Source organism: Oncorhynchus gorbuscha, linkage group LG12, assembly GCF_021184085.1.
Source record: "Oncorhynchus gorbuscha isolate QuinsamMale2020 ecotype Even-year linkage group LG12, OgorEven_v1.0, whole genome shotgun sequence".
Classification (NCBI taxonomy): Eukaryota; Metazoa; Chordata; class Actinopteri; order Salmoniformes; family Salmonidae; genus Oncorhynchus; species Oncorhynchus gorbuscha.
This window is the reverse complement of record NC_060184.1, coordinates 44,567,152-44,590,511: the sequence shown is the minus strand read 5'-3', so window position 1 is coordinate 44,590,511 and position 23,360 is coordinate 44,567,152. Positions and strand designations below refer to the sequence as shown.

The 23,360-nt window shown below is 44.5% G+C and overlaps 1 protein-coding gene and 1 long non-coding RNA gene across 4 annotated transcripts; one reads left to right on the top strand and one right to left on the bottom strand.

Annotated features, from left to right (window-relative positions):
* Positions 1 to 250: 250 nt before the first annotated feature.
* LOC123991043 (osteopetrosis-associated transmembrane protein 1-like) lies at positions 251 to 7,023 on the bottom strand. Its single transcript, XM_046292179.1, has 7 exons — positions 6,908 to 7,023; positions 5,301 to 5,837; positions 4,641 to 4,755; positions 3,798 to 3,895; positions 3,529 to 3,639; positions 2,308 to 2,473; positions 251 to 1,688 (listed from the first exon to the last, which is right to left on the bottom strand). Exons 2-7 carry the CDS (start codon positions 5,685 to 5,687, stop codon positions 1,633 to 1,635), a joined length of 933 nt encoding a protein of 310 aa, XP_046148135.1. The 5' UTR covers positions 5,688 to 5,837; positions 6,908 to 7,023; the 3' UTR covers positions 251 to 1,632.
* LOC123991044 lies at positions 5,774 to 22,912 on the top strand. 3 transcript variants are annotated; one of them, XR_006830744.1, is made up of 5 exons: positions 6,648 to 6,861; positions 6,960 to 7,171; positions 11,440 to 11,544; positions 11,690 to 11,763; positions 20,804 to 22,912. It is a non-coding gene; the product is annotated as an uncharacterized LOC123991044 (long non-coding RNA). The 3 variants fall into 3 exon arrangements; XR_006830745.1 differs by lacking the exons at positions 6,648 to 6,861; positions 6,960 to 7,171 and adding an exon at positions 5,774 to 5,881; XR_006830743.1 differs by having other exon boundaries at positions 6,670 to 7,171.
* Positions 22,913 to 23,360: the final 448 nt, after the last annotated feature.

Sequence of the window (23,360 nt, the reverse complement as noted above, 5' to 3'; positions counted from 1 at the left end):
TCTTGAAGGAGTTCCCACAGATGCTGAGCACTTGTTGGCTGCTTTTCCTTCACACTGTGGTCCGACTCCACCGAAACCATCTCAATTTGGTTGAGGTCAGGGGATTGTGGAGGCCAGGTAATCTGATGCAGCATTCCATCACTGTCCTTCTTCGTAAAACGTTTGATCGATAGTGTGTGTGTGATATATATATATATATATACACATATATATATATATATATATATATATATACACACACACACACGAATGAAGGTAGAAATAACTTTAATAAGCATTAACACATTTTTAAAACCTTATCCGTCATTGACCCACCCATTTGACATTTTACTGCATGGTTAGGAGCTAGTAACATAAGCATTTTGCTGCACCCGCTATAACATTTGCTAAACTGTGTACGTGACCAAAAAACATTGATTTGTTCAGACCATTCCTTCATACATAATCTTTTCAGATCCCTGATATCCTTCGTCTTTGTCCTCTTCAATGCGAACTACAGGTTTTAAATGGCTTTCAAGTCCAGAGAGCGATTTTATGGCCAATTAACCATTTCTTTGTGGATTTTGATATGTGCTTGGGGATATTGTCTTGCTAGCAGGTCTATTTGTGGCCAAGTTTCAGCCTCCTGGCGAAAATGTTCTGGTACTACGTAAAGTTCATGATACCATTGACCTTAACCAGGGCCCCAGGACCAGTGGAAGCCCCATAACAAAGATCCACTATATTTTACAGTAGAGGGGTTTATTTTCTGCAGAAGCATCTTTCTTCTGATGCAAAACATTCCACTGGTATGAGTGGCCAAAGAGCTCGATTTTCATGTCATCTGACCATAGCACCAGTTCCAATCCAAGTGCAAATGCCATTTAGCAAGCTCCAGGCGTTTAAATTTGTTGGATGACATGAAAAAAGAGAGCTTTGCTCACATGTAAGGGAAGGGTGATGGAGTAGTGAAAACAGGGGTGCCAATTATTTTCTCTGAGCAATTGTATTAGTAAATGAATATCATTTATATATTTGTTTGCATGCAATACAGAACATTTGTATTATTTGATAGTCTTTTTTGCTCATCTTTCCCAAATGTGACCAATAATTTTGGACCTCAGCTGTCATCCACTTTTACACGGTAGGTATATGTCACATCTAAGAGACATCAAGTGCTTTCTGTCTGCCAGTCTGTGTCACAGCGGCATTACAGTAGAGACAAAAATCAATTTCTCATCTCTTGACACATAATTAAATACAAAAAAATGGACTAACTCCCCATTGCTTTTAAATCAGCAGCAGGTCATGGTGCATTTCTATTGTTTGTTGTAGAAGCAATGGGTGGGGTGGGGGTAGGCGGTTCAAAGCGGGACATGAACAGTGCAATTATAACTAATCTTCTGTTACAAATATTCTGTTTCCGTTTGCTATAATATCTTAGGAAATATCTTAGGAAAAAAAATACTGATGATTGGCATCCTTCTCGCCCTCTTTTTGACTTCTCTGTCATTACAGAACTGGTTGAAACCACAGTCACAGAAGAAATGACATTTGCATACAGGAGAGGTTTTGGACAAACCAAAGGAACATTCCTCCTCATCCTCTTCCATTTCTTCATCATAATGCTTTCTTCCTTATCCTTCTCTCTCCTCAGCTTAACCTGTCCTGGATGTTCACGAGGCTGGTGTTAGACTTGGCTCGTTTGGCTGGAGAGGAATCAGGAAGTGTTACTGTTAGCCACCATCCATCACCTCTAAACAACATTTAAAACAGGAACATTTCATCTAAGATTGTTGATTCACCATAATGACATGTGTCAAAGAAACAACGTAAGGTATTACTCTGACTCTCCGGCTTAGATCGTTAGTAGGCCCAAAACCCACTATTAACAAGGAAACTCCTACACTGCTCAACTCCACCACTCCCAACACCCTGGATTACCTCACCCCTCCTTCTCAAGCCCACATTATTAGGGGCACTCATTGAAGAACTCCCTTCTCCCCTTCAATAAAATCTCTATAAACCAGGAAAATGCATGCAGGAGACACCCCAGCTTCCATACATACTTCACTTTAAAAGCCTGTGACACCCCAATAAACCCCCCCACCCCTACAGCCTCCCACCCCTACAGCCTCCCACCCCTACAGCCTCCCACCCCTACTGCCTCCCACCCCTACTGCCTCCCACCCCTACTGCCTCCCACCCCTACTGCCTCCCACCCCTACTGCCTCCCACCCCTACTGCCTCCCACCCCTACTGCCTCCCACCCAACCAACCCGTCAAAACTCTCTGTGCAACAATGGATGTTTTAAGCTGGTTACTCACGGTGTATGAGCTTGCGTTTCTTTTGTTCCGAGTGAAGGAAACTGCTCAAGTAGAAGATGATGGGCAGAAAGAGCATGAAGCTAGACACGGCAATGACAGGAACATTCTCTGCCCGGGGGAAGGAACAATTGAAATTCTTGCTCCACAGTCTGCGGGTCATATTCATCTGAAACAAGGCAAGAATCCCCCCCACCCACCATCAACACAAGAGCTTAAAGAACCACAAAGTCTCTCGCCCACTTCTCTATTCTTAAGTCACTCACTCTTTTTTTGTCCATCTGACTCCCTTGCTCCATTTCTGGCTTTGGCCTTGTCTCGAGTGGCCCTTTCTAGTTACTAGTCTCTATGTCACCTCCTCCTTTGAAACTCACTGGCACCACCAGAACTAGGGTGTTTCCCAATAATCTCTCCTTGTTCTGAAGTATGCACCCATTCACTACTCCACACAAGTTTAAAAGCATTGGATTGGTGTTGGCTTGGGCTAGAGAGATTTTCCATACCAGTCATTTCCTTTCATATCCATAAAGGAAATTGAGCAAGTGCACACTTTGACAGAAAGGAGTGATGATTGGGCCGCAACCCTGGTGACATCTCGCTGTTTCTTTCTCAATGGCTACGTTTTGACAGGCAATTATTGGCAAAAGATCTGATCTAATTAATCAAACAACCAATTTGTCTGCATGTCTAAACACAAAACACATACTTCCACATATCTATTAGTTGTTCTCTCACTGAAGTGGGGAAGCTTGCTAAACTTCTCCAATGTATTTTGCAGTCTCCTGGGCACTAGTGCACAAACAGAATTCCACTATATATAGCACAAAAACTTTTATTGAGAGTACATTCTATATCTTTAGTGTACATTATACATTAATGTAGTCTCACGTGGCCATCCTTCCAAATCTCATCTCGTTGACTTGATTATTGAAAGTTTGTTGTACTTCAGTATTAGATTTTGAATTTGAATGGGAGCACGGGCATTCAACACTTGCATTTTATTGGCTCTGAGGTAGAAATAAGAAATATTTAATTGGTTTGATAAGCGTAAACGTGTCACTAGTTTCCATCTCGATGCCATCATAATCCACCCCTTTTTAATAGTCTTTCTGAGGAGAACTTCACCAGGCTTTAAAACAGTATGTGACAAGCCTGGACCTCAGAGGCTAACATGAATGACAAGGCACAAGATGTAATGACAAACTGTGGCTGTGAAATACATACAGAGTCCTCGATGTCTATGCAGAGTGTGCGATTCTTCTCCATGCGGCTGTACAGCTCATTCAGTCCTCTGTATGTGGCCTTGCACTCCTTACATAGCGCTGAGTGGTTCCCCTGGAAAAAAATTAAATCACACAAAAAGGTGGAAACCGTTTTAGTTATTTATAAACTTCATCTCTATACTCCCCTCTCCCTCCCTAGTGATTTTAGATGCATTTTGGTATGTACTAGCTAAACAATCTTTCTCTCTTTGACTTACAACAGTGACCCACCTGTTGGAACTTCTCAAAACATCTGAGGGACTGGTTGAGAGTGGCCATGAAGTAAAGGGTGTCATTGGTCAGGCTGTGGAGTCCCAGGCTTACACAACCTTAGAAACATGAAGTCAGATATCATTCAGAAATGATGTACCATGGCAGGGTTGAAGATCAAACTTATATACTCTGCCTCCTGGCACACATCAATTATATTAAAAGAATCTATCACAAAGGAAAGGAGGCAAGGAGAGGAAGCAAGGGACTTATTGAGACATAGAAAAGGTAATAATATACAATGAGCATACAAAACATTAAGAACACCTGCTCTGTCCATGACAGACTGACCAGGTGAAAGTTTATACATTATTAATGTCACTTGTTAAATCCACTTCAATCAGTGTAGATGAAGTGAAGGAGACAGGTTAAAAAATTATTTTTGAGCCTTGAGACATGGATTGTGTACGTGTGCCATTCAGAGGGTGAATGGGCAAGACAAGTGTGTTTGAACAGGGTATGGTAGTAGGTGCCAGTTTGTGTCAAGAACTGCAACACTGCAGGGTCTCACACTCAACAGTTTCCCATGTGTATCAAGGATGGCCCACCACCCAAAGGACATCCAGTCAAGTTAATACAACTGTGGGAAGCATTGGAGTCAACATAGGCCAGCATCCCTGTGAAACGCTTGACATCTTGTAGAGTCCATGCCCCGACAAATTAACACTGTTCTGAGGGCAAAGGGGGTGGGGGAGATGCAACTCAATATTAGGAAGGTGTTCCTAATGGTTGGTATACATGAGTACAGATCAGCAATAAACAAAACATGCTTAATGTGTTTATAATAGAAAACAGTCCACCTACTGTTACATTCTGAACCAGTCCAGATGTCCTCCAGGTTGTTGTAGAGCAGGAACACCAACATCAGCCTATCAGAACGCAGGAGGCTGTCTCTGCAGCTCACATTCCCTGGGCCCATCTGGAAACAGACACACAAGCAGTCTCACTGAGGACGTTTACCATCCCTATTGTTTATTATGACTAAGTACATTATCTTATATTGAGGATTCAGTGGATACAGCTTAAAGTACTGAGAAATTGATGAGACAAAACATTGCCATTAGGCTATAGGATACACATTTAATCCAATTTGTAAGTCGCTCTGGATAAGAGCGTCTGCTAAATTACTTAAATGTAAATGTATCCACATTATGGCAACAGTCAGTCATGGCTTTTGTTCTCCTAGTCACCAGGCATGTGACTAGGATGGCTAATCTTGTGATCTCCTATTTCCCCTACTACACAATACACACCCCACCACTATACACTTTGTACTGCAGCCAGGGTCTTACCAGCAACGGTCCCATGACGCATGTGACAGTGGCGCACTTATTAACCCATAGATTATATTTTAATTAACCCGCAGCACAGGGCAAAAACATGGAAACGCTTAATATTAAAAACACAATGATAAACTCAAAGAAGTCCTCTGAGAAAACACAAATGTTAACTTACTTAGCCTACCTGGTCTGATGATATGTTTGTGTAAATGTCCATAAGGTTGTCGTAGGAACCATAACAATTTTGGCACACTTTGACAGGACGCGCGGCGGACACCAAACAATTTACATATGTTGAATACCGCTGCCCAAAGATAGCCAGCAGCTCGACGCAGTAATCGCTGACCTCCAGATCTTCTGGAAACGCCGACAACAGATTGAGAGAAAAATAGGAACCGCGGCTAGGGTGAAACACCGGCGACTGTGGCGCCACTATCGCAGCGAGCTGCTTCAATCCGTCTGCGCTCAGCTCTGAACCCAGGATGGTGTGGTTCACAGCGACAGTAGACGTTTGAGCATTGCCATAATATAGCAACGCTATCAATAACGCAGCCACCTGGAAGATATACATGTTTGAAGAAGCACCTTCCGAACCGTGACTGTATTCCAAAACTCACTCTTCATAACAGTCCATCACTTCCTGTTCCTGGTGTGTAAAGCACGCGATGTAGGGTAGGGTGATTGGTTGAGCCTTCTTGAGTGCGTGAAGTCCCTCTGAGCCCTAAGCAAAACACAAAACATGGCGGACACTTTTACACTACTGTGGTGAGATATACTGTTTGGATTCTTTATATACAATAGAAATAAGCTGAAACATTTTTATGTAATTAATTTCATTATTATTTTGGCCAAATTTCATGTACACAAATGTACATTTACAAACAGAACCACGTTTTTGTACACTACAAAAATAAATTGAACTGTATTTTAAGACTGTCTACTAACAAAAAAGCTGTTAGAATTGTAAGTATATGTATGTTCCTTAAGGTCCTTGTGTAATTGTAATGTGATATTTTACCCCCTAGCTCGATTGTCCATTGTTTGTAATCTATGTATGCTTGCGTTCCCTCATGTGCTTTATGTATTGATTTGTTGTTAATAAAAATAAAAAACATGGCGGACAATTTCTCTTGCATCGGATCTGAAACCATATTGTAATTAAACAGGCAGGGAGCAGGTCTCGAACCCACGACCTTCTAGCCCGAAGTCCAGCGCGCCATCGACTGTGTGGCAGATTTTATAAACCCAGGGTCGTTACAATATATATATATTTTTTTACCTTTATTTAACAAGGCAGTTAATAACAAATGCTTAGTTCCATTGACGACCTCCCAGGGAACTAAAATAGAGAAAAAGGAACTAAGGTCAGGATGTGACACTATGCTATGGAAATAGCATGTGTTCGTAATGTTTTGTATAGTCAGTGTATATGTTTTGTACATAATAAAGAAAATATATTATGGGTAAACATATAAATATTACTCCCAGTGTTGATTAAAGCTCAGAATGAGTGGAATCATGAACAGTGGTTTGTTCGTTATGTTCGCCCGTGTCCTCCTGATTTGCCTCCTGGATTTGCTATTTTAGCATCACATTCACCACTCTCTCAAATGGCTAACATCTCCATCTCGCAGTCTGAAACTTGAAACAAACTCACAGTAGGCTCAAGTAAGCAACTACACTGTAAAAATTAAAGGTTCCTGGATGATCCTTGAGGATCATTTAAGTTAAAAACCAACTTTAAGGTAGGATCCTTTAGTATAATATAAGGTTAAAAAAAAAAAAACGTACCGTTAATATAAGAACCTATACACCGTCATCTGTTTGTTTTTGAACCCTGCAGACTTAAGGGGTGCTTTGAAGAAGACTTTTCAAAAGAGGGGTTCATTTTGGAACCACCAGTGCGCTCATGAGGAAACGGTGTATAATTCAAATTGAGAACGTTGGTCCAAAGACAACTGGAAGCAGGAAGCGCGCGAATGGTTGGAGAGATGCGACAGATAAGAGATGACTTGCGACAGATAAGAGATGACTTGCAACAGATCGATGTGAAAGGTGGGTGAACCTTAGCTATTTGCTAACTAAGATAGTAGTTTGATTAATTACTATCAAATAACAAAAAATCAATACATAATGTAATTTACTCTTCATTTTTCATCATCTAGCCAAGCTACACAGCCTGTAATGTTAGCTGGTAATTGTTGTATAAGTGTTGGTACGTTTTCGCTAATGTTAGCTAGCTAGTTAAACTTAACGTTAGCTAACTTTAGCCCCATTCCGTACAAATGTGCGCAACCGCAACATTCAAACGAGGCTACAAAGAAAACTAATGGGACTGTAGTTACTGTGTTAACTTCAAAATCTGGGGTGTGAACTAGGTTTCTATTCAAGTGTTGATCAACATGGTAATTGGAGAAAAGTTTAAAAAATGGACCCTCCGTTACATCGTGGCGTGTCATGTCGTAACGTACAGCACGCATAAAGCAACTATTTCTGTCTTACAATCTCTCTTCACCAGGTGTAGGACTTCTCTCATCCTTTAAAAACAAGAAATGGACAGTGACTGGGGTAAGGGGGGGATACCTAGTCATTTTTTGCGTCATCATTACATGCGATCATCATTCTCATAGCCGCTGTTTACTTCTAAGATCACTTTAGCACCGCCCTAAAAACCTGATTCAAATTCGACACAAACCTTCAAAAGGTATGTAATACACATTATATAAACTCTCTATAGTGTTTATTTACATTTTAGAAGCGATAAGGTGATAAGTTGGACAGATCGAGTGAAAAAAAGCTATTTTCCCACACAACATCTCTCCTTCTCACTATCATGCATTAGTTTCGCTTCCCCACCCGCCATTTTTAAAAAGATCCGACGGGGCTCATTTGCCTGCTTGAATTATGCAGAAACGGGCAGTGTTTAGATCATGTAATTGATTCTGTTGGAAAGGGGAGAAATTGTGCTTTACAATGCTATTGACATTACAGTTGATCTTGTCACGCCCTGGTCAAAGTATTTTGCGTTTATCTTCATTTATTTGGTCAGGCCAGGTTGTGGCATGGGTTTTTGTATGTGGTGTGTATGTATTGGGATTGTAGCTTAGTGGGGTGTTCTAGTTAGGTCTATCTCTGTCTGAAGTGGTTCTCAATCAGAGGCAGGTGTTTATCGTTGTCTCTGATTGGGAACCATATTTAGGCAGCCATATTCTTAGTGTTTCGTGGGTGATTGTCCTTAGTGTCTTTGGTCCTGTCTCTGTGTTAGTTTACGCAAGTATAGGCTGTTTCAGTTTTCGTTACGTTATTTGTTTTGTAGTGTTTGTATTTAGATTCGTGTTACGTTTGTTGAATAAGCATGGATCGCAATCTACACGCTGCATTTTGGTCTGACTCTCCTTCACCACAAGAGAACCGTTACAGAATCACCCACCACAAACGGACCAAGCAGCGTGTCAACAGGTAGGAGCCACAGGAGAAGCAACAAAGGAAGCAACAGCGGTGCAATGAGGATTGGACATGGGACGCTATATTGGATGGCAAGGGTTGCTACACATGGGAGGAGATCCTGGCGGGAAGGGATCGCCTTCCATGGGAACAGGTGGAGGCAGCGAGGAGAGTAGAGGCAGCCGGAGAGAGGAGCCGGCGATATGAGGGAACACGGTTGGCAAGGAAGCCCGAGAGTCAGCCCCAAAAATTTATTGGGGGGGACTCACAGGGAGTAGGGCTACGCCAGGTAGGAGACCTGCGCAAACTCCCTGTGCTTACCGGGGGGCTAGAGAGACCCGGTGCGGTATATTCCAGCTCCTCGTATTGGCCTGGCTAGAGTGGGCATCGAGCCAGGTAAGGTTGGGCAGGCTCGGTGCTCAAGAGCTCCAGTGCGCCTGCACGGTCCGGTCTATCCAGTACCACCTCCACACCCCAGCCCTCCGGTAGCAGCACCCCGCACCAGGCTTCCTGTGCATGTCCTCAGTCTAGTACCACCAGTACCAGCACCACGCATCAGGCCTACAGTACGCCTCGCCTCTCCAGCGCTGTCGGAGCCTTTCTCCTCTACTGCGCTGCTGGAGTCTCCTGCCTGTTCAGCGCAGCCAGAACTGCCAGTCTGCATGGAGCAGCCAGAGCTGCCAGTCTGCATGGAGCAGCCAGAGCTGCCAGTCTGCATGGAGCAGCCAGAGCTGCCAGTCTGCATGGAGCAGCCAGAGCTGTCAGTCTGCATGGAGCAGCCAGAGCTGTCAGTCTGCATGGAGCAGCCAGAGCTGCCAGTCTGCATGGAGCAGCCAGAGCTGTCAGTCTGCAAGGAGCTGTCAGTCTACATGGAGCAGCCAGAGCTGCCAGTCTGCACGGAGCTGCCAGTCTGCACGGAGCTGCCAGTCTGCACGGAGCTGTCAGTCTGCAAGGAGCTGTCCATCTGCATGGAGCAGCCAGAGCTGTCAGTCTGCATGAAGCAGCCAGAGCTGTCAGTCTGCATGAAGCAGCCAGAGCTGTCAGTCTGCATGGAGCAGCCAGAGCTGCCAGTCTGCAAGGAGCTGCCAGTCTGCAAGGAGCTGCCAGTCTGCAAGGAGCTGCCAGTCTGCAAGGAGCTGCCAGTCTGCAAGGAGCTGCCAGTCTGCACAGAGCCGCCAGAGCTCCCAGTCTGTAAGAAGCCGCCAGAGCTGTCAGCCTACATGGAGCAGCCAGAGCCGCCAGTCAGCGTGGAGCAGCCAGAGCCGCCAGTCAGCATGGAGCAGCCAGATATTTCAGTCTGCCAGGATCCGCCAGTCAGCCAGACTCTTCCAGATCTGCCAGGATCCGCCAGTCTGCCAGACTCTTCTAGATCTGCCAGTCTGCCAGACTCTTCCAGATCCGCCAGTCAGCCAGAGTCTTCCAGATCTGCCAGTCAACCAGACTTCCAGATCCGCCAGTCAACCAGACTCTTCCAGATCCGCCAGTCAGCCAGACTCTTCCAGATCCGCCAGTCAGCCAGACTCTTCCAGATCCGCCAGTCAGCCAGACTCTTCCAGATCCGCCAGTCAGCCAGACTCTTCCAGATCCGCCAGTCAACCAGACTCTTCCAGATCCGCCAGTCAACCAGACTCTTCCAGATCCGCCAGTCAACCAGACTCTTCCAGATCCGCCAGACAACCAGACTCTTCCAGATCCGCCAGTCAACCAGACTCTTCCAGATCCGCCAGTCAACCAGACTCTTCCAGATCCGCCAGTCAGTCGGGATCTGCCAGAACTGCCAGTCGGCCAGGATCCGCCAGTCGGCCAGGATCCGCCAGTCAGCCAGGATCTGCCAGGATCCGCCAGTCAGCCAGGATCTGCCAGGATCCGCCAGTCAGCCAGGATCCGCCAGTCAGCCGGGATCCGCCAGTCAGCCGGGATCTGCCAGTCAGCCGGGATCTGCCAGTCAGCCAGGATCTGCCAGCCAGCCAGGATCTGGTAGATCCATCAACCTGCCTGAGCTTCCTCTCACTCCCGAGCTTCCTCTCACTCCCGAGCTTCCTCTCACTCCCGAGCTGCCCCTCAGTCCCGATCTGCTCCTCAGTCCAGTGGGGTTCTGGGTGAGGACTACCAGGCCATGGTTGGCGGTGAGGGTGGACTATCCAAGGACGCGAGGAGAGGGGACTAAGACATTGAGTGAGTGGGGTCCACGTCCCGCGCCGGAGCCGCCACCATGGACAGACGCCCACCCGGACCCTCCCTAGTGTTTTGAGGTGCGTTCGGGAGTCCGCACCTTAGGGGGGGGGGGGGTTCTGTCACGCCCTGGTCGAAGTATTTTGTGTTTATCTTCAATTATTTGGTCAGGCCAGGGTGTGGCATGGGGTTTTGTATGTGATGTGTATGTATTGGGATTGTAGCTTAGTGGGGTGTTCTAGTTAGGTCTATGGCTGTCTGAAGTAGTTCTCAATCAGAGGCAGGTGTTTATTGTTGTCTCTGATCGGGAACCATATTTAGGCAGCCATATTCTTTGAGTGTTTTGTGGGTGATTGTCCTTAGTGTCTTTGGTCCTGTCTCTGTGTTAGTTTACGCAAGTATAGGCTGTTTCGGTTTTCGTTACGTTATTTGTTTTGTAGTGTTTGTATTTAGATTCGTGTTACGTTTGTTGAATAAACATGGATCGCAATCTACTTGCTGCATTTTGGTCCGACTCTCCTTCACCACAAGAGAACCATTACAGATCTGAAAGTATTACCTTTTTGGGGCGCTAAAATAAGGGCAATTGTAAGGACCAAGGCGATGTACAAGTTTACGTTAGCTAGATTAAATATTGAGACATTTCGGTCCTCATTTAAACTCATGATACACTCTCTCACCATCTCCTTCCATCCTCCTCCCTTTAGCCCATCCCTTTAGTACCTGGTTTATCCTGTCCAGGTCCAGTTAAGTGGTGGAGAGTTTGGGGGCTGTGAGCTCTGATCGAGAAATGTATCAACCTCCACGAACAGGTAAGACACACACACACGACCAAATGTAGGTTGTTACACTTGACAAAAAGAAGAATACATAAAACTGATCAGATTAATTAGATGCATTTTATATCGAATACTCATGTTGTTTATGTTGTGTTTGTGTCTAATTGATGTCTTTCAGGTTGGTGTATTGGGGCGGCCTGTTCTGTCCTCTGTATTTCTGACCATATCAACTCATAATGGATCTACAAACAGGTTAGCTTCTAAATAATGTGGATGTATTTTCAGTGTGATTATAGTGTGTTCTGTGTTATGTGTTTTTTCCAATACAAACTGAATGGTGAATTATGGTATTTACGGTGTGAATTTTGGTTGTTCTGGAGGGTGAATGTTTGTCATTTTGATTTCTTTTTTATGTGAGAAGAGAAGTTTTTTTCTTAGGGGAAGGTAAATGTTTATTTTTCATTCTGTATATTTGAGCAAAATTCAACTCCAGTTTAAGAACTGGGATAAACTACAAATCTCATTGTGGGGTATGCCACATGTTATAAAAATGGTTAAAGCTCCTAAACTGAATTACGTCATCAGCATGTTTACACTGTCCATACCGGCTTACACCTTTAATACCATAGGCAAAATTATTACTCCGTTTATTTAGACTATTAAAAGAGAGAGGAATAACCTAGCTAGATTACAGGTAAAGATTTAGAGAGGATTAATGCTCCCTAAACATGACTTCTGATGACTTCTGATCCAAGATGGCGTAGCAGTCAGTCTTTGTCTTTGTCTTGTCCCCTGTGTGTATATATGTTTCTTCGCGTTCTTTTAAATATTTTTCCTAAACATCAACTTCAAAATACTCTCCTGCAACCTGCCTCACCCAATGTGGTGTGGATCTGTTTTTTTCCCTAAAGTATTTCTATTTACCTCCGAACTGGAATACCTCAACTGAAGCTAACTAGCTACCAGCTACCAATTAGCTAACCACTGCTAGTGGTCATCAACTAACCTTTAGCTCGGAAAGCTCTCGCCAGTTTGTACAACGCTCTTCAAACCAGACCTATTTTTCTCTCCATATCCCCAAATTCCTAACACAAACTCTGAACCTTTTCATCTGGATCATCACAGCTAGCTAACCGCAACCCGTGTTGACTACTCCTGGCTAACTTTTCCGTCCCAGAGCAAGCACCAAATATCATGGGGCTAGCCCATGCTAGACCTATCTCCAGGCTCACTCCTGGGCTACAATATCCGGACCCCTTCTACTGCCGGTACGGGGCACGGAACCCCACTGAACCTCTACGACTGGAATACCGACAATCTGCCCGAGGATTCCAGCAGGCCCCTCAGGCGTGACGCCCGCTGAAGGCCCATTCTGCTAACCTGCTAGTTCTGCTAGCTACCTAGAGCTACTTGGAACACAACTAACACCATGACTGGTCTATCGACATCACCGCACGGAGAGGCAAAAACAGACTTACCCCCAACGCGACGTCCCCCAAAGGCTAACTTTCTAGCCCCGGTCTACTAACTGCTAGCTTGCCTGCCCCAGTCTGCTAACTGCTAGCCATTGCTAACTGCTTGCTTGCTAACCCGATCTGCTAACTGCTAGCTTGTTTAGCCCCAGCCTACTAACTGTTAGCATCGGCCTGCTAACTGTCTGAATCGCCGTGTCCCCCAGTCAGCCCAACCACTCACTGGACCCATACGCATGCTTCTCTCTAATATCAATATGCCCTGTCCATTACTGTCCTGGTTAGTGATTACTGTCTTATTTCACTATAGAGCCTCTAGCCCTGCTCAATATGCCTTAACCAACCATGTTGCTCCACCTCCTACATATGCGATGACATCACCTGGTTTAAACATCTCTAGAGACTATATCTCTCTCATCATTACTCAAAGCCTAGGTTTACCTCCAATGTACTCACATCCTACCTTAAATTGGTCTGTACACTATGCCTTGAATCTATGCTGTTGTGCCCAGAAACCTACATTTACATTTAAGTCATTTAGCAGATGCTCTTATCCAGAGCGACTTACAAATTGGTGCGTTCACCTTATGACATCCAATGGAGCAGCCACTTTACAATAGTGCATCTAAATCTTTTAAGGGGGGGGTGAGAAGGATTACTTTATCCTATCCTAGGTATTCCTTAAAGAGGTGGGGTTTCAGGTGTCTCCGGAAGGTGGTGATTGACCCCGCTGTCCTGGCGTCGTGAGGGAGTTTGTTCCACCATTGTTGGGCCAGAGCAGCGAACAGTTTTGACTGGGCTGAGCGGGAACTGTACTTCCTCAGTGGTAGGGAGGCGAGCAGGCCAGAGGTGGATGAACGCAGTGCCCTTGTTTGGGTGTAGGGCCTGATCAGAGCCTGGAGGTACTGAGGTGCCGTTCCCCTCACAGCTCCGTAGGCAAGCACCATGGTCTTGTAGCGGATGCGAGCTTCAACTGGAAGCCAGTGGAGAGAACGGAGGAGCGGGGTGACGTGAGAGAACTTGGGAAGGTTGAACACCAGACGGGCTGCGGCGTTCTGGATGAGTTGTAGGGGTTTAATGGCACATGCAGGGAGCCCAGCCAACAGCGAGTTGCAGTAATCCAGAGGGGAGATGACAAGTGCCTGGATTAGGACCTGCGCCGCTTCCTGTGTGAGGCAGGGTCGTACTCTGCGGATGTTGTAGAGCATGAACCTACAGGAACGGGCCACCGCCTTGATGTTAGTTGAGAACGACAGGGTGTTGTCCAGGATCACGCCAAGGTTCTTAGCGCTCTGGGAGGAGGACACAATGGAGTTGTCAACTGTGATTCAGGAGGGAGGAGAAGGTGGCAAAGAGCTTCCTATGGTTAGAGGCAGATGCTTGGAATTTAGAGTGGTAGAAAGTGGCTTTAGCAGCAGAGACAGAGGAGGAAAATGTAGAGAGGAGGGAGTGAAAGGATGCTAGGTCCGCAGGAAGGCGAGTTTTCCTCCATTTCCGCTCGGCTGCCCGGAGCCCTGTTCTGTGAGCTCGCAATGAGTCGTCGAGCCACGGAGCGGGAGGGGAGGACCGAGCCGGCCTGGAGGATAGGGGACATAGAGAGTCAAAGGATTCAGAGAGGAGGGTTGAGGAGGCAGAATCAGGAGATAGGTTGGAGAAGGTTTGAGCAGAGGGAAGAGATGATAGGATGGAAGAGGAGAGAGTAGCGGGGGAGAGAGAGCGAAGGTTGGGACGGCGCGATACCATCCGAGTAGGGGCAGTGTTGGAAGTGTTGGATGAGAGCGAGAGGGAAAAGGATACAAGGTGGTGGTCGGAGACTTGGAGGGGAGTTGCAATGAGGTTAGTGGAAGAACAGCATCTAGTAAAGATGAGGTTGAGCGTATTGCCTGCCTTGTGAGTAGGGGGGGAAGGTGAGAGGGTGAGGTCAAAAGAGGAGAGGAGTGGAAAGAAGGAGGCAGAGAGGAATGAGTCAAAGGTAGACGTGGGGAGGTTAAAGTCGCCCAGAACTGTGAGGTGAGCCGTCCTCAGGAAAGGAGCTTATCAAGGCATCAAGCTCATTGATGAACTCTCCGAGGGAACCTGGAGGGCGATAAATGATAAGGATGTTAAGCTTGAAAGGGCTGGTAACTGTGACAGCATGGAATTCAAAGGAGGCGATAGACAGATGGGTAAGGGGAGAAAGAGAGAATGACCACTTGGGAGAGATGAGGATCCCGGTGCCACCACCCCGCTGACCAGAAGCTCTCGGGGTGTGCGAGAACACGTGGGCGGACGAAGAGAGAGCAGTGGGAGTAGCAGTGTTATCTGTGGTGATCCATGTTTCTGTCAGTGCCAAGAAGTCGAGGGACTGGAGGGAGGCATAGGCTGAGATGAACTCTGCCTTGTTGGCCGCAGATCGGCAGTTCCAGAGGCTACCGGAGACCTGGAACTCCACGTGGGTCGTGCGCGCTGGGACCACCAGATTAGGGTGGCCGCGGCCACGCGTTGTGGAGCGTTTGTATGGTCTGTGCAGAGAGGAGAGAACAGGGATAGACAGACACATAGTTGACAGGCTACAGAAGAGGCTACGCTAATGCAAAGGAGATTGGAATGACAAGTGGACTACACGTCTCGAATGTTCAGAAAGTTAACCTTACGTAGCAAGAATCTTATTGACTAAAATGATTAAAATGATACAGTACTGCTGAAGTAGGCTAGCTGGCAGTGGCTGCGTTGTTGACACTACACTAATCAAGTTGTTCCGTTGAGTGTAATAGTTTCTACAGTGCTGCTATTCGGGGGCTAGCTGGCTAGCTAGCAGTGTTGATTACGTTACGTTGCGTTAAAAGAACGACCATAGCTGGCTAGCTAACCTAGAAAATCGCTCTAGTCTACACAATTATCTTTGATACAAAGACAGCTATGTAGCTAGCTATGTAGCTAGCTACGATCAAACAAATCAAACCGTTGTACTGTAATGAAATTAAATGAAAATGTGATACTACCTGTGGAGCGAAGCGGAATGCGACCGGGTTGTTGAGTGGGGAAGTTCTATTCGGTATACGTTGGCTAGCTGTTGGCTAGCTAGCAGTGTCTCCTACGTTAAAGGATGACAAATAGCTGGCTAGCTAACCTCGGTAAATTAAGATAATCACTCTAAGACTACACACTCTAAACTACACAATTATCTTGGATACGAAGACAGCAAAGACGACTATGTAGCTAGCTAACACTACACTAATCAAGTTGTTCAGTTGAGTGTAATAGTTTCTACAGTGCTGCTATTCGGTAGACGGTAGACGGTGGACATTAGCTAGCTGGCTAGCTGCCGGGCAGATAGCAGTGTAGACTACGTTAGGACGACGAAATACGATAATTACGCAATTATCTTTGATACAAAACCTGCTCCTTTTCAAATCAAATCAAATCAAATGTTACTCTCTGTTCCGAACGTGCAAGATGGGCAGTTCGTATAGCATTTAGCCGTAACCTTACCCTAATTCTCCTCTGTCCCTCTGGTGATGTAGAGGTTAATCCAGGTCCTGCAGTGCCTAGCTCCACTCCCACTCCCCATGTGCTCTCATTTGTTGACTTCTGTAACCGTAAAAGCCTTGGTTTCATGCATGTCAACATTAGAAGTCTACTCCCTAAGTTTGTCTTACTCACTGCTTTAGCACACTCTGCTAACCCGGATGTTTTAGCCGTGTCTGAATCCTGGTTTAGGAAAACCACCAAAAACCCTGAAATCTCCATCGCTAACTATAACATTTTACGCCAAGATAGAACTGCCAAAGGGGTCGGTGTTGCAATCTACTGTAAAGATGTTCTGTATTACTATCTAAGTCTGTACCCAAACAATTCAAGCTTCTACTTCTAAAAATGCACCTTTCCAGAAACAAGTCTCTCACTGTTGCCGCTTGCTATAGACCTCCCTCTGCCCCCTGCTGTGCCCTCGATACCATATGTGAATTGATTGCCCCCCATCTATCTTCTGAGCTAGTGCTGCTAGGTGACCTAAACTGGGACATACTTAACACCCGGCCATCCTACAATCCAAGCTTTATGCCCTCAATCTCACACAAATTATCAATGAACCTACCAGGTACAACTCAGGTACATCCCTCATAAATGTCATCCTAACTAACTCGCCCTCCAAATACACCTCTGCTGTTTTCAATCAAGATCTCAGCGATCACTGCCTCATTGCCTGCATCCATAATGGGTCTGCGACCAAACGACCACCCCTCATCACTGTCAAATGCTCCCTAAAACACTTCTGCCAGCAGGCCTTTCTAATCGACCTGGCCGGGGTATCCTGGAATGACATTGACCTCATCCCGTCAGTAGATGATGCCTGGCTATTCTTTAAAAGTGTCACGCCCTGGTCTTAGTGTTTTGTGTTTTCTTTATTATTTTGGTCAGGCCAGGGTGTGACATGGGTTATTTATGTGGTGTGTTTTGTCTAGGTTTTTTTGTAGGTTATGGGATAGCGGTGTAGTATAGTTGTCTAGAAAAGTCTATGGTTGCCTGGAGTGGTTCTCAATCAGAGGCAGGTGTTTATCGTTGTCTCTGATTGGGAACCATATTTAGGCAGCCCACTCTTTGAGTGTTTTGTGGGTGATTGATCCTGTCTCTGTTTGTTTGCACCAGATAGGGCTGGTTTGGTTTTTCAAGGTACGTTTTGTATTGTTCGTTATTATCTTTATTAAACATGTATCAAGATAACCATGCTGCGTTTTGGTCCTCCTCTCCTTCGACGGAAGAAAACTTAACAAAAAGTGCATTCCTTAAATAAGCATGCCCAATTCAACAACAAAAAAATGAACTAGGAATAGGTATAGTCCTTGGTTCACTCCAGACCTGTCTGCCCTTGACCAGCACAAAAACATCCTGTGGTGTTCTGCATTAGCATCGAACAGCCCCCACTTTTCATGGAAGTTAGGAACAAATATACACAAGCAGTTGGGAAAGCTAAGGCTTGCTTTTTCAAGCAGAAATTTGCATCCTATAGTACTAACTCAAAGTTTTGGTACACTGTAAAGTCCATGGAGAATAAGAGCACCTCCTCCCAGCTGCCCACTGCTCTGAGGCTAGGAAACACTGTCTCCACTGATAAATCCACTATAATTTAATTTCAATAAGCGTTTCTCTACGGCTGGCCATACTTTCCACCTGGCTCCCCCTACCGCGGTCAACTGCCCGGCACCCTCCACAGCAACCCGCCAAAGCCCCCACCATTTCTCCTTCACCCAAATCCAGATAGCTGATATTCTGAAAGAGCGGAAAAATCTGGACCCCTACAAATCAGCCAGGCTAGACAATCTGGACCTTATCTTTCTAAAATGATCTGTCAATTGTTGCAAGCCTTATTACTAGCCTGTTCAACCTCTCTTTCGTATCGTATGAGATTCCCAAAGATTGGAAAGCTGCTGCGGTCATCCCCCTCTTTAAAGGGGGGTGGACACTCTTGACCCAAACTGCTACAGACCTATATCTAGCCTACCCTGTCTTTCTAAGGTCTTTGAAAGCCAGGTTAACAAACAGATTACCGACCATTTCGAATCCCACCGTACCTTCTCCGCGATGCAATCTGGTTTCAGAGCTGGTCATGGGTGCGCCTCAGCCACGCTCAAGGTCCTAAACAACATCATAACCACAATCGATAAGAGACATTACTGTGCAGCCGTATTCATCGACCTGGCCAAGGCTTTCGACTCTGTCAATCACCACATTCTTATTGACAGACTCGACAGCCTTTGTTTCACAAATGATTAGTTGGTTTACCAACTACTTCTCTGATAGAGATCAGTGTGTCAAATCGGAGGGCCTGTAATCTGTCTGAACAATTTTTGGAAAATGCACATAGTACATGTCCTAACCGACTTGTTAAAACTATAGTTTGTTAACAAGACATTTTTGGTGAGGTTGAAAATCAAGTTTTAATGACTCCAACCTAAGTGTATGTAAACTTCCGACTTCAACTGTATATCAAGAAGCCTTCATAACTGCCCAACTAGGCTCGTTTTATGTCATTTTGGTTGACATGGAAGAATAACTTAATGCCCCATTAAGAGCATCATATTATCTGAGTCAACACTTTAATGTGGGACTGCAAATTCCCATGGCGTTAGACAAATAAGGGAGAGACCTTTCCTTCACCTTTCCTGACAAGCTCTTCTTCGTTATGGAACAACCAGAAATACAAATTAGGAGGACAGGTGGTTGTCTGGAAAGGGTGGTATAGGTAATGCTTTAGCCTCACTAATACATTTCACTTTTGCTTTTAGTGTTAACTGGAATTTGAGTGTGGCTGTGAAAGACTGGTCCCTTGAAGGTGTCTGCCGGCTGAGTACCAATGATCTCCATAATTCCATCCCATCATTCCAAGGTTCACAATCTGTATGAAGAACTCTTTTCACTCAACATACTTTCTCTGTGTCCAGACTACTCACACATATTGGCCAGCATGAACCATTTTTTTCTAATTTCCTGTGGACTTAATGGGTGTGTGAAAACAAATAGATGTTTCAGCGCCTATTTGTCACACATCTGCCGAAACTACAGAGAGCTTTTAAGCGCCAACTTAGATGATAATTGCCCCCACGATGAGTTTGAGACTGGGACTGATCCCATTTAAAGATGGTGTGAGCGATGTAGAGAATCTACCAACGGCTGAACATGAACATGTTCAAGTCACAGAGGTCGACACTGAAGAACTAAATGAAGGTCTCAAAAATAATATGTATTCTTATTGTGAAAATCAGTGAAGAACACTGCATCCCAGTTACGGTAGAGAATAGCATTGTTGACGACCTCAGAAACATTTTTTATGCATTTATGACACACTACAGTGATGCCCTGAGGTTTCACCTTACAAATAAGAAAATAAATGTGGATGACGATGACGATCTCAGGGACTTGCTTAACAATAAGCTCTGAGTGGATGCTGGAGCATTACTGTGTGAAAGAATTGGGCATGGTCAGGCCAATTGAAGTGCCCCTAAGCAGCAAAAAAGGTTATAATACAAAGTAATTTCAATACACCCATTTGTCAGCATACTGCAAAAATTGCAAGTAATGAAGAGGTCGGGGCCATCTTGAGTCAAGAACAAAACCCACATAATGATGAAATTCTGGAAGACTTCACTGACGATGAATTGTTCCAATCAAATCCCAACCTAACAAACCAGAGCCTTCGTCTGCAGTTCTATGTAGAATCATTTGAATTTGTCAATCCCCTGGGTTTGTAATAGTGCCTGTGTAGCTGGTGTAGAGGAGTCAGGTGCAGGACAGCAGATATGAGTAATAAATGTAATTTACTCAAAATATTCACAAATACAACACAATAAACCGAGCATACAATAACGGACTGTATTACAAACAAACAATCCCTCGCAAACAACCATGGAGAACAGAAGGTTAAATAATGAACAAGTAATTGGGGGATGAAACCAGGTGTGTAAGACAAAGACAAAACAAATGGAAAATGAAAAGTGGATCGGCGATGGCCACGAGGATACTTGCTCGTGTTGCACAAGTACAGGAAATGCAGAAAGGGAAAAAAAATAAGCCCAGATGACACCAAAAATGAAGACCTGACCAGAATAGCCAATGTAACTGCTTATAAAATAATGGCCCATATTCAGTGGGTCAAAGTCGAACCGCTGATCAAGGATCAGTTTTTAATATCATAAATAGATTGTATGGACAGGTGGGGACCTGATCCTTGATCAGCACTCTGAGATGCTTTGTGAATACAGAACATTTAGCCTTTTTCTATAGACTTTGATTGTGTTTGATGCTTTATGTATCAATATTTGACAACATTTATATTTAATTTTCAGATTGAGACTGGTGAGGATTCCTTCAGTCAGAAGTTACATGTTGAAAACATATGCAGGTGGAGTACCAGAAAAAGAGACCGAACATAAGTTCCCTACAAGACAAAATGAAAAGGACTGAAAGAGAGAGAGAGAGAGAACTTTTTATGAAACAACAAGGCACCAAGGACATCTTAAAACAGTTCCTAGCACTCCCTTTGTCAGCCGTTGTAAAGTAGACAAAAAGTCTGATAGAAATAAATTGTAAAAAGCACAACTATTGTAACATAGCCAAGTACTGTCATCTGAATCCAAGATATGTTAATAATGCATTATAAACAAATTGACTTTCAGATTTTCTCAGAGATGAGGATCAAATTTGGTATGTACGTGGACAGAAACATTCTGTCCGGATTTGGCAAAATAGTCGATAAAATCATTGCAGAAACGGAGAGGAGGGGTATGGCTGTGGAGTTGCTGAATCTTTACAAGATGGCAACACAGATAGAACAATGAGACATATATTTCACAGGATGTGTCATGCCTGCTCTCGCTCCCCCTCTCTGGTGCTCGAGGGTATCAGGCGGCCCATCATTACGCACACCTGTCACCGCCGTTTCGCACATCAGTGCATCATGGGACTCACGTGGACTCTTTTACTTTATTGATTGCCTCCCCTATATCTGTCACTTCCCAGTGTCCGCATTAATGTCATTTTTGTTCCCCCTGTCCAGATGCTGTCCTTGTTTTGTTTCTTGTCAGTTATTTATTAAATATTCACTCCCTGTACTTGCTTCTCATCTCCCAGCGTCTGTCCCTACAGGATATATAATTGTGAAGCATCCGGTTGGCGTTTCTACACACTACCAAATGTGGTAGTTCAGAAATGTTCAGAAATGTGTTCTGGGAATTGACTCCAGGAACCTTTTATTTTTACCCAAGCCTACTTGAAGGTAACAGTGCTCATTGTTGCTCCTAGTGGCCAGTTTCCAGGTCATCTGACCTAAGACATGTATGGACGTTGAATACTGACTTGTATCATGGGTGACCTGCCAGGGGGTATAACATTAAAATGGTATAGCTAAAAGGCTGTGTTTGTAGATGGACTGAGGTGAATGAACCCCCAGAAACCAAGTTGATAATGGCTAGGGTAATTTCTGCTTGTTTTTTCTGTTCTCCAAAATGCATTTGAACATTTTTGAATTGTATAGAAAGGCGGTAAATGAGCATCAACCCAATCAATTTAGCGATTGGGAATTTGAAATGTGTAGCTTCAAATTAGTGGAAGATGAGAGAAAAAAATATAACTATCAAATGTCAAATTGTGTGTGTGTGTGTGTGTGTGTGTGTGTGTGTGTGTGTGTGTGTGTGTGTGTGTGTGTGTGTGTGTGTGTGTGTGTGTGTGTGTGTGTGTGTGTGTGTGTTAGAGAGAGAGAAAATAAAGGTTGTTGAGGAAGCCATTTAATGAATGACTAATTGTGTGAAGATGTGTGATTGTTGGAGAGGAGCACGGCGAGATACTGTATGTGCACATCCTGATCTCTCATCATTCACCTCATTATTTACCGCCGCGCGTTTTGACACCATGCAATTTTCAAATGTGGCCATGGCATGGAGCAAATATTCACGGAGTCAAGGTAAATGATCTGGGATAAAATTCGGATTGATTATTGTCTGAAACCCTCGAATCAAGACACTGCAGTCAATGGTCTTTAATGCGAAATTAGTGGCTCTAGTTAGTGGCTCTAATAATCACAGCCTAATGAAAATAAGAGGAGAGAATGCGTGGCATTAGATTCTATTCTAATGCCTGCTCAGAAGTCTGGCGATAAATATGCAGTTTTTATATGGATTCTGGCAGTATGGTGCACCACCGTCTGCTTATTTGAAATCGTTGTTCCACTGTCTAGAGTTAAATGAATTGATGTTCATCCCTTTTGTGGTTTTGAAAGGAAACGAGACTTGAATAGCATGTAATGTGAAGTAGATAATAATCTCACAAAAAATATCTTCAATATTTGCAACATTCTGACCTTAGTTCCTTTGTCTTGTCTTTTGTTTTAGTATGGTCAGGGCGTGAGTTGAGTGGGTTGTCCATGTTAGTTTGTCTATGATTTTCTATTTCTGTGTAGGTCTGGTATGGTTCTCAATCAGAGGCAGCTGTCAATCGTTGTCCCTGATTGAGAACCATATTTAGGTAGCCCGTTTTCCATTGTGTTTTGTGGGTGGTTGTTTCCTGTTTAGTGTTTTTGTTTCACCTTTCAGGACTGTTTGTTTGTCGTGTTTGTTGTTTTGTCTAGTTTGCATATTTCATTAAATAATATGAACACTTACCATGCTGCACCTTGCTCCTCCTCTCCTTCCCCAGACGACAAGCGTTACACGAAGGCTCTGCAACGCCTGGATGCTGCACTGCAATGATAATAATAATAGTAGGCCTAATGTTATACATTTATCAGCCATTTATTATAAACCCATTGTGCATCAAAAGTGCAATATTTTCACTTCTTTTTCTGAGCAAGACATCTTTTTTTACTGTCATAATCAGGAAGCCTACACTGTCTGTAAATTCCACAGTGAA

Bases quoted from the DNA above. Each gene is read 5' to 3' on its own strand.
- LOC123991043 (XM_046292179.1), bottom strand. From the start codon at position 5,687: ATGTATATCTTCCAGGTGGCTGCGTTATTGATAGCGTTGCTATATTAT. The intron at 3,896-4,640 runs GTAGGTGGACTG...CATGTTTCTAAG, and splicing joins GACTGGTTCAGAATGTAACA to GTTGTGTAAGCCTGGGACTC. The intron at 2,474-3,528 runs GTATGTATTTCA...GCCTTGTTTCAG, and splicing joins GCATAGACATCGAGGACTCT to ATGAATATGACCCGCAGACT.